This window comes from Crocodylus siamensis, chromosome 1, assembly GCF_052110815.1.
Source record: "Crocodylus siamensis isolate JL-2025a chromosome 1, ASM5211081v1, whole genome shotgun sequence".
Classification (NCBI taxonomy): domain Eukaryota; kingdom Metazoa; phylum Chordata; order Crocodylia; family Crocodylidae; genus Crocodylus; species Crocodylus siamensis.
The window spans coordinates 39,481,797-39,497,399 of record NC_143395.1 but is presented as its reverse complement, the minus strand read 5'-3'; the positions used below and the strand labels follow the sequence as shown (position 1 = coordinate 39,497,399).

Sequence of the window (15,603 nt, the reverse complement as noted above, 5' to 3'; positions counted from 1 at the left end):
AGAATTGAACCCTCCTATAATACAATAGCCCCTACCCCTCAGCCCCTACAATAGTCCTTTCCTCAGTATGTTCCCCAATGTGCTGGAGTGAGAAAGAGATTAGTTAGCACATCTGAGATATCTTTTTCAACCACACAATAGTGGAGACTTTTATATCGGGGTAATTCTTGGCTGGCCACTTTATCTTTGAATCAGGCCCCTTGTCAATACCTGACCAGCATAAATCAAGAAACTGGCTAACTGAAGGGTCTACATAAGGGAGAAATTAAAATTATTTTATGTCTGCATTGAATTCTGTAGTCCATATCTAGACCAAAGACTCTTTCAAACTAAGTTTGGTGCTTCATTCTGGGGAATGAATAGGGCTGGCCCACGGTGTTTTGAGGCCCTCTGTAAAATAGTAAGATATAGTTTTGGCCCCCCCAAAGTGAAGAAATCAGTGGCAGCAGCAGGGGCGGAGGGTGGGCAGCAACCAAAGAAGCCACCGGTAGCAGCAGTGGTGGGGAAGGGGAGTGGCTAGCAGCCAGATGTAAAGCCAGTGGCAGCATCGATGACAGGGCTGGGGGTAGTGAGCAGCTGGACATGAAGCCAGAGGTAGTGATGGAGTTCCATAGTTTCATAGTTTCTAGGATCGGAAGGGACCTGAGCAGATCATCTAGTCCGACCCCCTGCCCTGGCAGGAAAGAATACTGGGGTCAAACGAGTATTCATGGCTGCAGGGGGCTCCTTGGCTGTAGGGCGCCCTGCAGCCTCAGGTTTTGCAGGATAGGGCAGGCTAGCCCTGGGAATAAAAGCAATAAGGCAAACATGTTTTTTATGAGAATGGGTAATCTGAAACCCACACACAAGCTGACTAAAATAGGAAACTCTATGGAAACCTCTAGCTCTAAAATACTCAGACAGTCTGATTCTATTATATGGTGCTTTTCATTGGAATTTCTCAAGAAAAACATAAACAGATCCAGCCCGCTTTGCAACACCTGCTAGGGTCAACAGATATGGCTGTTGACCCTAGCACCCCTGAGATCAGCCGTGCACCTCTGAGATCAGCTGTGTACCTCCTGGAAGTGTCAGCCACGAAACTGACTAACTCGGTGTTCAACTGCTGGGAACCCCCTCCATCAGCGATCTCCAGACTTGGGATGCACCAGTCACCCATGGCAATTTGCATACTATAATGAAAGATATGAATAGTCTACACTAGTTTGATGTTAGTTGATAACTCTAAGAAAGCAATATCAAATAGTCATCTGCGATATCATTGCTAGAGAATTTGACTACAAAAAAATAAAGGGCACTTTGTTTGGTGTCATTCTTGTTTATTATTTATTTCCCAATGAGACACATGAATCTTATCACTCCTTAAAAAAGAGTTGCCTGTGACTTTTCCAAGATTCTGAAGAAATCAGATAATTTGTTACAATATGAAATATCTATTTTCCCTTATTTTTTATATAAAGTGTCTTCGAAAATATGTGGATGCCTTTGAGCATCAGAGAAAACAGATGGTATAAAAATTGTCTTGAATATAGGAAAATATCAACTGGCATCTGCAGTAGTTAAGCAAAAATATGTACAAGGCTATGGGCTTAAGAAGTGAAATGATACAGTGAAATGATAATTCTATATCATAACTAAATTCTTACTGTTGAATATTATGATGTTAAACCTCACTGAGGGGGTCACATTCATGAATTTTTCTAGAATAAGGTAAAAGCATATAAATGTTATAAAATATAATACAAATATAAAGAAACCCTATTGGAAAATAATACTGTAGTTCTGCACTGTAAATGATACTACTGTAGTTATGGTATCAACCTATTGGCCAAGGAACACTGCTAATTCAACTGATGTGCATAGTGGACCAGAGATAGGAATGTTGGATAAACTGTCACACATTACGGCTTTTTTGTTTTTTCTTTTCTTTTTTTTTTAAATAAACCCTACTACATCATGCTAAAGGAAGTAATGAATTCAAATCATAATCCGAGGCAAAAGTCCTATACTTCCCAAAAAGCTTTAGGCCATTACCATTATAGGAATCATATGCAAGTAGGTCTGGAAGGGACCTCAGAACTTCTGTTCACTAAATGATACCAGCCAAGTATTTGTCTGTCCTGTTTTTAATTAGTAAGGCTGAGGATTTCACCACCTCTCTGGGTAGCTTGTTCCAGTACTTCCATTCTCACCCTCAGAGTGAGGAAGTTCTTCCTAATCTCTAATCGAAAAGTTCTTTGCTGCTATTTAAGACCATTTTCCTTGTCCTATCTGCTGCTGCCACAGAGAATAGTCTAGCACTATACTGTTTATAACCACCCACCGTGTATTTGAAGACTGTTATCAAATTCCCCCTCAGCCTTCCCTTCTCCAAACAAGGTGTTTCATCCTTTGCTTTTAAAGCATGTTTCTGTTTCCCAGATGTCTAATTATTTTTTTATGTTTTCCACTGGACTCTTTCTAATTTGTTCCTGCTTTCTTGAATAAGGTGTTCCAGAATGGGGTATAATACTCAAAATGAGACCTTACTAGTGCTGAACAGAGTAGAAGAATCACCTATTTTGATTGCAGGTGACATTCCCATTGATACAGCCAAATATGCCATCAGCCCTTAAAAAGAAAAAAGCAAACAAATAATAAAATGCTTGGCTGATATTCAGTTTATGGATATTCAGCTTAGGGGCTCAACTGCAACTCTTCTGCTCTACTGCAGGCTAGATAGTCATTTCCCAGTCTTTATTTGTGTATGCACTTATCTCATCCCAAGTGCAGGACTTCACACTCTTGCCTGTTTAATTTCATGAAATTGATTTTTGGTCATTTTTCCCATTTAATTAAGGTCATTCTGAATCTTATGCCTATCCCCAATGTCTGCAACTCCACCCAACTTGGTGTCATTTGCTACTGCAAACAAGGACTATAGAGAGATCTTGCCAATGTAATTAGACCTGCTTATATCCCTCTAGCGTATGGTTCAGCCAAATGGTTAAATGGTATCTACCAAGTTCAGGGAAAGTTGTTATATTTAGGCTTCAGAAGAAGCAGGAACTTTTTCCCCATTCCCAAAGTGAAAGTATATAGCAAAGAAAGTACCTGCAGAAGGTAAATCTCCATTGAATAAGAAAACAAATCAGAAAATTATATTACTAATAAGAAAATAATTATTTACTTATAATGTTATTTTTAACTAAATGGCAGTACAGTGTGGTTTTGTTTGTTTGTAAAATGAAGTTAATGAATATGATAGAAAAATAAGATAGTTCTTTCATAACTGCTAGGAAATAATAAGGGGAATATTGATATTCTTTCTGCAGTTGTGGAGAATAAGATTTAGATTTCATCCATTGAAATTATACCACTTTTATTCTCTGTGGGTCTATGAAAGCCTTGCTACCTTCTTTAATATGAAGTAAATTTTGCTATTATATAACAACTAGTTATTCTGGAATCCATTATCCAGCTTCTGAAAGTTTGGTGAAAAGACCAGTGCTTTACTAACTACCACAGTGATAGCAACTCTATTTAACTAATTAGAGGTAAAAAGAGAGATGGAGATGCAAGGGTTATATTTAACCATGAGCTAAAAAGTAATCCTAATGGACTTGTTTATAGACTCATGACTAAAGGTTTATTGGGGGTTCGGAAGGTTTCTTTTATGAGATGAACATATTATCTCATCCTCTGATGGGAAAATTCAGTTTCAGTGAAAGATTTAATGATAGTAAAGTTCAGCCATTACAATGGATGTTGTAGCATTTCCATATGGTATATAATATAAAGATCTAGAGATATGTTAAAGAATATTTTGAGAATCCTTTGTTTGTCACTCACCTAATGAAACAAGAATATATAAATAAAAATCGTAGCTGTGCAAACTTATATTTAAAACAATGTGGGAGATATTTAAATGATAATGAAAAGCAACTCAAGTAACTCAAATATTATGTATGAAGAGCCAAAACCATAATGCTTTTATAACCATTATAAGTGAGGTTAGCAGTTGGGAACATTTATATAGAGATTTTAGCCTCACTTTTGTTTACAGATATGAAAAAATAGTGTCCATGACAACTCATGAGATCCAAAACATTTTAGTCAGTTGAAAAAAATGGAGGTGTTTTCACATATATAATATAGTGCATAATTCATGGCATAATACCTTGTTTGACCTATTAGGAAATTTATTTTATTTTACTTTGCCATAAATATCTTGTATTCTACATATTTATAATTAAATATATTAAAACGGTGGGTAGCTCTACAAACTGATTCAGTATTGCTTTAATTGTAGTCAGGAGGATTCCTTACATGAATTTATATTGACTGGCACTTCTCAGGAAATGTGAGGTGCATACTGAACTTTGGTAATATATTTCCTAATGAACATGCCAGTGTGACTAACTATACAACAGAATAAAGTTTATTGTATATTATTTCCAAAATGGAATCCCACAGAGCACTTAAACTGCAGCTGTTTTATCATTACCTAGTTAGACATGTTGTAAAGCAGTAGAAGATGGTGCCTTAAGGACTTGGATAGGACATTTCATGTCTTTGAAATTTAGCTGAGACTAACACTAACCTTTGTAAATACAGAAATTAAAAAGAAAATCTCTTCACTTAGTAAAATAATAAAAAGAAATCTAATACAATCTCTTCAGTTTCCAGCTTATAATTTACTGATTACTAGAAAAAATGTGATATCAGAGATGATATTTCACCAAATATGAAAGAGACTATATGATGTCATGTCTGCAATAGCAGGCAAAAGGAGATGATGACCCAGACGGTCCTTCCCACCATATATTTCTAAGTCTACTGTGTTACCAAACTGGAAGTTTTGTAAATTTTTATCAGGTAGCTTACACATATACATTAATCTATGTTATTACTATGAATATATTACTATGAACATCAAGAGAAATTATTTAAAGAAGAAAATTCAGTGCCTGTTTGTAGATCATTGCCTCAAGCCTACTAAAGGCATACTTTTACGTCAGGCCTGGGAAGTTCATAGAGGGGAAATTATTGCTATTCTGGTAAAAAAGCAAATGCTTTGGAAAAAGCTATTATGTTATCTGAACATGCTTATTTTGGGCCCATTGCCAAGTTAGCCTTGTTCTTTATATACTTCAGCACTGAAAGTGAAATTGTTGCTATCCTCATCAATGGCACCTTCGCAGGTGACTAGAGAGAAGGCCCTTCGGGAATTTTCTAGAGTTTTACACAGCGATGCCGAGGTAGACATAATGTTAAACCCTTACTTTGGACCCGATGCAACTCCAGATTCTTAATTTTATAAACTTTAAATCAACACAGGGCTATAAATGTAGAAAAACTACAAGAGATGACATTATTTTTGTAGGGGAATATGAAAAAAAATAATTTAGTATTTCTGATTTATTTTTATGTTTTTCATCTAGTTATCTCTTGTGGTGGTCTTCCATCTCCACCAAATGGTAATAAGATTGGAACATTAACAGTGTATGGAGCCACTGCAATCTTCACCTGTAACACAGGATACACACTAGTTGGATCCCATGTGAGGGAATGTTTAGCAAATGGACTCTGGAGTGGCACCGAAACACGATGTCTAGGTAAATATGCATAAAGTATTTCTTTAAATGTTAAATGAATAAGTAGACACTGAAAATGGATTGATGTTCTATGAAGATGTTTAAAGCCTATATAAAAGATGTGCTAAAGTTAAATGTAACAGTGTGCTCATTATCTTAATGTTTTATTTTAATATTTTTTTTCAAATTATACCTGATGTTTTAGAACAAAATTCTAGTCAACAAAATTAAATTGAAAGAAAAATACCATTCCCTTAGGACCATAAAAGGATAATTTTATCTTCCATGAAGAAATACAGCAAAGGAAATAATGTTATTTCAATGTACATTACTTAGCACTTCTCCTTTCTCGTCTCAGATATGAACAAAACAAAAGAGCACACAGAGTGGTAATGAATTATTTCTGATTTTTGGTGGCAAATTTTCATCGCAAAATGGGTAGTAAGAGCTGGATTAAAATGAGAGCTGTTTTCTTGAATACTAGAAAATGTACATGTATTCAGTTCAGTTGTCCCATGCTTGTGAACCAGCTTGGCTCATGGCCCAAATACCTGATTCAACTTTTTCAAGAGTTGCCAATGGGGCGAAAAAAATCTTTAAAGAAAGTTCAAATATTGAAAAATTTCTGGTAGTATTTGATCAAATATGAGAACTGCAGGTAAAGGCTCATCATGCTCCTTTTAGGTTAACAACAGAATATTGTGTATTGGAAGATAACTCTCTATGTACTGACAAAAAGTGTAATGATTTACAAAAGGAAAAAGTAATATACATGCAAATTATTATTTTAATGTATTCTGGAAATATCAGAATTCTGCATCTCTTTCCCTATGGCTTAGTTTTATCTTTTCAGTAAATATCATAAGAAGAGAGACAATTCATTATGCATGCAGTAGGCATCAACAAGGTGAAAGATTTCTATATTGATATGCAATCTGTGTCATATTATATATTTGATGGAACACAGTTGCTCAACAAATACAATTGTCAGGACTACACTTTCCTATTTCCTCTGTTATTAAATAGTAAAAGCATTATTTTACTATTTTACTATCAGAAAACTGATAAAAATATGTCATTAAATATTAAGGCTGATAATCCAGAATGTGTTCCAAAGCATTGAATGCTGCATATGAGCAAAGTGACAGTTAAAGGACCCAAGTGTTAGGGTGGACTGTGGATAGTCAGCCCAGAAACTGGTAGAACAGGAGTTACTATAGAGAGTGCTGGGATCAAGCCAATATTAGTCCAAGTCTGAGGTATCAAGCTAGGAGTCACAATGAAGTGAATGTTGATTATATTGGGAGGTTGAACCCAGGGATAGGAATACTCAGGGGCAGAAACAGTGAGGCAAGGTAGCAGGAACACATTACCTGCTAATCAAGGATCCAAGCAGGAGTGAGGTTCAGGCTAGGCAAGGTAGAGGCAGAAACTAGGCAGGGACAAGGCTTTAGGCCAGAGAAGGGTGTGGGCATGAATTTAGGCAAAGGTTAGGCTAAGCAGAGTTCATGTGGGATCTAGGTAGAAGCAAGCAGGTTGACAGTAGGCCAAGTGGATTAGGAGATGCAGCCATATAAATGTATTGCTTAGACAGCTGCCAGCTGTCTGGCCTGAGTTTATACAGGCCAGTGTAGATTGGGCCCTCTTCCTGGGGGCCCTGTGGATTATTCAGTCAGTACCGATTCCTCAGAGCTGGGGACTGAATCAGAATCTGCTGTAATTGAGCCTGGACTCACTATCCCAACTACCTTCTCATCCAAATCCTTTCAAAATAAACTCTCAAGATTAAGAGTCAGAATGACTCAAGTTCAAAGCCTTTCTTGGTGTGGGGACTCTGGACTTCCAGCATCCCAGGTGAGTATTCTCCCCACTGAGCTCTGTGGACAAAGGGGATGTACCCATTCCTTTTCTGCTCCTGAGGCTAAACCCAGTAGGCCAAGGAACTGGATGACCCCATTTTCAAGTGACTTAGCTGCTACATGCCCACACACGGTAAGTCACAGTCATGCAGATATGAAACAACATAAAGCCTACACCTGAGACTGCTTTAAAAATGCCATATTTTTATGATATCACAACATCCACTGATTTTTAATGTTATACAGGTAACCTGCGTCAAAACCCTTAGGTACTTTAATAGGTGGAATAGGATCTAACTCATAGATTTTATTTCCACACAAAGTCAGGTTCAGAAAGTAAGCCCCAGATTTCATTCAGTTTTTACAGTATGTTTTAAAAACAATCCTTTGATCTTTTGATTGATAACCACAGAACTTAGCATGTATGCCCTGCTTTACATTTTCAAATTGCTGTACAGGCATTAATTCAAAGTAAAACTAACTGCCAACATGTACAAACTAAGTAATGCTTACTACCAATGTTTTCCATGTTTATATCATAAATTAGTCTTGTTTATGGAACTCTGGACAAGGTTCGCTGTCTTTCTGTTATACTGACTGAGAAATTCATCTGCAGATTGAATAATACAGAAGATGAATTGTCCATTGTAGCCAAAACATGTAGGGTCAAGTAATCTAAAGATGGAAAAGCCTATTTGGTCATTCAGTATCTCTCCCTGCCAAGAAGATATAGTCTTGTTGGTCATTTGCTAATATACTATTCAGTCTAGTTTTAAATTTGCCAAGAAGTGGAGCTTCTAGTACATTTTTTGGGGCAACTATAACCCAAGTTACAGGATCTTTTCTTCTTGGGAATAATTTCTTGATATGCAGTTTTCAATTTCAATTTTGCTTGAAATTTTTGTTCACAGCTTCACGGCTTCACCCCCTCACCGCCAACTGCTTCTTTGTATCGTTTTGCTTGCTGCAGTACTAATTTACAAACATGTATCTGAGTATCTACCACCCATTCATCCCATTCATCATTACTACTGTCTTGTGTTCTTCTTTTAGCAGTAGTATATCTTTGTTTCAAACTGTTTTCCCTAAAGATATTTTCACATTTTAAAGGTCTCCAGCAACTAGTATTTTATTACCATGCTGAAATTAATATTTACCTTAGCTTATCTTCCATTTTAATATAGCTGAGTAAATTTGTTGTTTGTTTAATATGCTAGACTGATTGCCCAGAGATTGAAGCCCTCTGTTTAGCCACTGTTAGACAAACTCATTCACTTAACTGTGACCAAAGTAACTATCAAGAGGGGAGAGGAGCAGGCATTGCTGTTCTCTGCCTCCTTTATAAGCCAGACACTCCTCTGTTTGGGGTAGGGACTTGAAAATTTGCATTAGTGCTCCCTCTGCTCCACTCCTAGAGACTGGGAGCAAAGTGGAGGAGGTTGCTCTGGTACCCTGTTCCCCAGAGCCTGGTCTGGGGCAAATGTGGGGAATCTGTCCTTTCTGTTCATTTCCACTTCCTGCTCCATTCCCACTTTCTGGCCTTGGGTAGGCACAGAGAGCAGGGGAGAGGGGTTGGCTCCAGACTGATCATCTGTAGTGTTCCCTCTCCTGAAAGGATTTCTATTGTAGTTATAGCTTCACAGATTGTAAGGATGGAAGGAACATTGGAAGGTCATCGGGTCCAGCCTCCTGCACCAAGCAGGAAAGACAACTAGGGGCAGGTGACCCCAACAAGGTGTCCATCCAGTCTCCACTTGAAGATTTCCAGGGTAGGTGATTGTACCACCCCTGGAGCTTATTCCACAGTCTGGACCCTCTAATTGTGAAGTAGTTTTTCCTAATATTGAGAATGAAACAAGCCTGAAATCATCTTCCAGGAGTTTGTGACCATTATTCCTAGTTTTTTCCCAAGGGTGCCCTGGTGAACAGTTGTACGCCTTGATGTAGCCTCTGATGTAGCAGTAAGATGCTACCAAGTCCCCTCTCAGCCTTCTCTTTTCCAGGCTGAAGAGTTCCAGATCCCTCAGCCTTTCCTCGTGTGGCTTGCTATTCAAGTCTCTGATCATATGGGTGGCCCTTCTCTGGACTTTCTCAAGCTTTACCACATCCTTGTTAAAGTGTGGAGCCCAGAGCTGGATGCAGTGTGCAGTGCTCCAGCTGCAATCTCACCAGTGCCAAGTAGAGTAAAAGAATCACTTTGTTGGTTTTGCTGGAGATGCATTGATTGATACATGTCAGGGTATTGTTGGCCCTGCCAGCTCACATTCAGACTGTGGTCCATTATTACCCCCAGGTCCCTTTCATTCATAGTGCTGATTATGTTGGCATTGCCAAGCCTGTAGGTGTGCTGGGGATTGTTTGTCCCCAGGTGGGGCACTTTACGTTTCTCAATGTTGAACTTCATCTGGTTCTGGTCCACCCAAATTGCAAGTCTGTCTAGGTCCACCTATATCTGCAGCCTATCTTCAAGCATGGCCATGCTCCCCCGTAAGTTGGTGTCATCCATGAACTTGGCCAGTGAGCTCTTTACTCCTACATCCAAATCATTGATGAAGATGTTGAATAGCAGTGGACCAAGCACTCACCCCTGCAGGGCACCACTGCCCACTTCCCACTAAGCTGATACAGATCTGTTCATTAGAACTCTCTGGGTCCTTCCCCACAGCCAGTTTCCTATGCACCTGACTTATTGTTGTCCTTGATTCCCAATGCAATTTTAGATCAGTCACCACCTTAGGATTTCTAATCTGATCCCTACAAGTGTGTGCTGTAGGTATATAGTCCTCCTTTTGGGCTGTCCCTGCCTTCCATTGACTGTACGCCTCTTTTGTCCTTCTTAAGAGGACATTAATTGCCCTGTTTAGCCAAGAGGGCTTCCCAGCCCTTTTGCTACATTTCTTCCACATGGGAATGGGCTTCCTTTGTGCTTCAAGAATTGTGTCCTTTAGGAACAACCACTCTTCATGCACTCCTATTGCCTTCAGTCCCTGACCCCTTAGCACATTCCCTACTTATGACCTGAGCTTGTTGAAATTTGCATTTTTGAAGTCCAAAACTTCAAGCTTGCTATTTGATTTGTCTGCCTTGTGATAGACTGTGAATGTAATGGTTTCATGATTGCTATCACCCAGGCTGCCCTCTATGTTTAAGTTGGTCACCAGTTTGTCTTATTTTATGGATGACCTTTGGCCAGGACCAAGTCTAGAAGAGTATTACATCTGAAGGCCTGTGCACCTCCTGAGTCAGAAAAAGCTCTTCAGTGCAGATCAGGAAGGAAAGCGACTGATCTGACTAGACTGAGTGTTCCTCCCAAGGGATATCTGGATAATTGAAGTCTCCCATAACAACCACATCCCATGTCTGAGCAGCCTCTGTTAGTTCTTGGGTGAACTCTAGATCAAGTTCCTCCCCCCTGGTTTGGTGGCCTGTAGTGTATGCCTACTGTTAGATATCTCTTGCCATGCCCCCCGCCCCCACAGCTTGACCCAGGGAGTTTCAAGCCGTTCCTTTTCAGAGCCAACATCGGCCTCCAAGGAGGTGTAATGCTCCTTCACGTAGGGAACTACACCTCCACCTTTTTTTCCCTACTCAGTCCCTTCTATGCAGGGCATAGCCCTTTATGGCTACACCCCAATTGTGTGAGGAGTCCCACCAGGTCTCCATAATCTCTATTAGATTGTAATGGCTATTGGAGAGCAGGAGGGCTAGTTACTACTGCTTGTTCCCCATGCGCCTGGCATTAGTGTACAGGCACCTGAGTCCTCCTACTGAGGCCCTCAATTTCCTGTCACACTGAAGGAGAACTATTTCTTCAGCTCCCATAAGAGGCTCCTTGTGTCCCTATCTACAGAGTTTTCTTGAATGTCAGTCCCCAGGCAAGCTCCAGTCAGTGATTCCCCATCCCCCAGCAATCTTAGTTTAAATCTCTATCAAGAAGATCTGCCATCCTAGCCAAGAACAGGGACTGACTTCTCCATGTGAGGTAGATACTGTCTCTTCCCATGAGTACTCTCCCCCTTAAGTGCGTGCTGTGATCTAGAAAGCTGAAGCCCTCTCAGTGGCACCGTCATTGGAGACGCTGGTTCACTTCCTTGTTGCATTGTGCCCTCCTAGGACAATGGACTTGCAACAGGGAGCACAGAGAAAAAAACTACCTGAGCCCCTGACCTCTTGAGCCCAGCCCCCAGAGCCTGTAGTCACTCATGACCCAGTCCAGATTACTCCTGGCTGTATCATTTGTTCCTACATAGACAAAGAGCGTGGGATAGTGGTCAGAGGGCTGGACAAGCCTGGGGATCCTTTCCACAACACCTCAGATGTAGCACCTAGGGAAGCAGTAGACCTCATGGGCGAGGGAGTCCAGATCAGTACCTCAGTGCTCCACAGGATGGAGTCCCCCACCACTACTACCTTGCACCTCCTCCTGGAGTTGGCAGCATAGTGCTTACCTTCCTTCTCCTCCATTGTCATCATCAGAGCCTCCCCATGTGTGGGGACGGGAGCATACCTGTTGTGCAGGATCAGGGAAGAAGCAGCCATAGCTCTGCGTTTCCTGCAACATGTGTGACTGTCTGTATACTATCTGTAAAGAATGCCTGTATGTAACTTATAGCTGATTTAATCTTCACCATCACGAATTTAGCCAAAAAGTGACTTTAATGCACTGAGTGCCATCCACAAACCAACTTTAGATGTCTTAGTTCTCTGTACTTTACATGGAAAGTGTTAGGTGTGGGTAAACTTAATGATTGAAACATTTCAAAAGTCCAGCTATGCAAGGGTGGGTAGGGGCTGGAACCAGCTTCCAAGAGAAGTGGTGCTGGCCCCTACCCTGGCGGTGTTTAAGAGGAGGTTAGATGAACATCTTGCTGGGGTCATTTGACCCCAGTATTCTTTCCTGCCATGGCAGGGGGTCAGACTAGATGATCGGCTCAGGTCCCTTCCGACCCTAGAAACTATGAAACTATGAAAAGTACATGCCATTTAAAATGTTCCAAAACTGGCTGAATAAGTGCAAAATAATACCTCTTTCAATTAGCTACTATTTTGGAATGTTTCCCTTTTTGTTATGTCTCTAGGGAAAGGGAAGGAGAGCAGAGCGTACAGCCCACCAGATATCCAGATTCTGGGTCCCACTTTGGGGCCTGAGGGTTTATTGGTTCCCGACTGAGACACCCCCCACCCCCATCTTCAGGGAGTATCACTATCACTCACTACCTCCCTTGTCACATCCCTGCTCCTGCCACCCCTGGAGTTGAGTCAGCCAACCTTATTCCCCTCTACCTCCCTGGTCAACTGAGAAGGGAAGATGCAAGAGGCATAGAATTTGGGATCACAGCAGCAAGTAGTCCTCACCAGCCCAATTACCTCTTCAATTACCTCTTCTCTGTGGTGGGAGTGGGGACTAAGTTGCTGTAGCCCACCCTTTGTGCAACTGGGCAGTGCTAGAGGAAGCTGCAGTGTTTTGAAACATTCCATTTGTGGGAAGGGAAGGGGGAATGCCATAGGGGCAGTATGTATGCCCTCTAGCTGAAATGGTTCCTTTTTGAAAAGTTTTCAAGTGCATTTCACTTGGAAGTATTTCAATTATTATGTCTGTCTGCACCCTTAGGTGCCTATAAATAGGATCTGCAGTGTTTAGCACACCTTCCAGAAGGACACCTAAACCAGTCAACAGGAAATGACAAAAAGAGGGGACTGGTAGCTGAAATCCCACCTATTTGCCATATTTAGGTGTTCACCTGAAGCCCTAAGTTTGGCACCTCTGTAAGAATGGCTTGAAATCTGCAGCTGAACTTAAATACCTACATTGCCACTTGCTGTGCACAGGTAGTTGGCTCACTCAGGAAAGAGGAGAAGATGATGGTAGTGATAGCCACCTCTTGCATAATAACCAAATAGTTATAACACTCAGGAAGTGAGATCAGGCTTGAAGGTCCACCTTGATTTTCAGGGATTCAAATGCTTATCTCCAGCATCGCAGTACTGGAAAGTCCTAATCACTGAGCTACAAAATAATTCAGGAGGGAGAACATCCTCCATTATTCATGTTGAAGGTTGGCCACTGTATAGATAAGGAGGCAAGAGTCATGGATCCAAAAGAACAACAAGCAAAAGGAAGCCTATCTGTAGCCAATTCACTGGAAGAGGTGACCTGGGATCTGATTTTTGCTGCCAGTTGTGTTCATGCATTTTACTTGGTGCCTGTTAAAATACACAGGCAATATTCTGGAGCAGAAATCAGACTCTAGAAGTCCCATTTTCCATTCAACTTAATGGTTTGAATAGTTGAGCTTCTGCTTGCTTATTCTCCTGTAGGCTCCTTGAATCCTACATTCCTTTCTGGCCAGTAGCACATCGCCAGCAGTAGTGAAGAATGCCTTCAACTGTGCATAGCCTATAATCTGGTGATTTTGGCAGTACCCTCAGAAGTGGCAGATTTGTGTTTGAGGCAAATTCTTGAAGAGTAAATTCAGCCCACCTCTCCCAATTCCTGGTCAAATGCTTTAACCATTAGGCTATTAAAAAACAATTGTCTATCACCAGATGTAAGTGTTTGTGTTTGATGAACCCTGTGTTGTCAGTATATTTTAAACATCTTAAAGCAGGTTTACAGGATCCACCCAGGAGGAGTCAGGTGCAGGCACACCTAGTTTTTGAATTGCAAACACCCCATGGTGAGGTTTAAATGCTTAGACTTTAGGCTCAGATAATATGGTAACAGTTCTGAGCACAGTAGATGAATCTGAATAACTGATCTTTATGTTTTGTGGCTTGCTGACTCCATCTTGGAGTGTGGCTATACTGTTTCAGTGGCCCTCCTCAAAGCTCAGCTGAGAAACACACCATAGTCACCTGCCTCTACTCTGTGTGTCATACCCAGCAGCAAAGAATCTCCAAAGGAAAATCCTGCCTCTTCTCTCAAACATGACCAAAGCAGGAGACCTTGAGGGCAGCACTGCCTTATTTCTGGGTTTTGTTCATGTGTAAGAGTACTGCACACAAAGGTTTGAGTTCTCCGAGGTATGCTTGGAAAGGCTGTGAGGCTGTTGTGAGATCTGTGTCTGCCTCTAGCCAGTTCTTTCATATAATGTGCATGTCAAGCACAAAACTCACCATTTATGTGTTAAAAGGGGCTTGAAAGCTGATCCAAATGCTATTAAAAACAATACAGAAATTCAGATTGATTTCACTGAGCTTTGGATCAGGACCTTTGCTATCTAAAGCATGGACAATGGGCTAAAAAAAGGCTTTTAAATTTCTAATGCAGTAATTTAAATGAGGTTCAGGAAAATTGCACCTGGAAACAGTTCTCACATAGTAGCTGTCTCTTAGCTTATGTAAAATGAACTTATGGGCTCAGTCCAGATACCAGGAACTACTACCTATATCCCAATAAAAAGTTATCTCATCCCTGTCCCAGAAGACAGGTATGTCTAGGAGACCTTCAGTTAATGGTTTTGTGACTAACTGAAATACATCTGTAAGTGGGATACATGCCAAGTCATTTGAATCTAGAGACCATTAGGGCTCTGGCCCTAAATTAATCCTTTTTTTAGTAATATTTCACCCCTGAAAAATTTGCAGAGACAGTTCCTTGAAGGCCAAAATCTTATATACATATACTGGCTATTAGAAATATGACAATACATATTCCTGATTCAGACAGTACAAAAGCATGTTCACAAATTCATTCATCCAAGGGAAGTGGTGCTGGCTCCTACCTTGGGGTTTTTTTAAGAGGAGGCTTGATGCCTACCTAGCTGGGATCATTTGAGCCCAGTTTTTTTCTCCTGCCCTGGCAGGGGGTCAGACTTGAAGATCTATAAGGTCCCTTCCGACCCTACTTCTATGATTCCTGGCTTCAGTTAGATTTAAGTACGTGCTTAAATATTTCTCTGAATTGATATGCTCTCTAGAATTAGGTCCAATTTTGTCCTCTCTTGTATTTTAGGTGTACAGTTGTGCACACAAAAATGAAGGCAATATTTCAAAATCTGCATTTCAACCCAACAGCTTCCAAAATATTAATTATACTGATTTAAAAAGTCATAAAACTTTCCCTTTGGATAAAATTCTGTTTTACTTTTCTTGGAATATAAATCCAGTGGAAAAAAATGTTACACTGTTCTGCAAGTCTAACTGGGGACCTGATCCTGTAACTCAGA

The 15,603-nt window shown here is 40.5% G+C and overlaps 1 protein-coding gene across 1 annotated transcript in view; it reads left to right on the top strand.

Annotated features, from left to right (window-relative positions):
• Positions 1-15,603, top strand: part of CSMD1 (CUB and Sushi multiple domains 1) — a 2,270,760-nt gene that overhangs the window by 2,139,897 nt on the left and 115,260 nt on the right. The window contains exon 52 of the mRNA XM_090033387.1: positions 5,424-5,597. Coding sequence (XP_089889513.1) covers positions 5,424-5,597 — 174 coding nt within the window. The remainder of the gene's footprint in view (positions 1-5,423; positions 5,598-15,603) is intronic.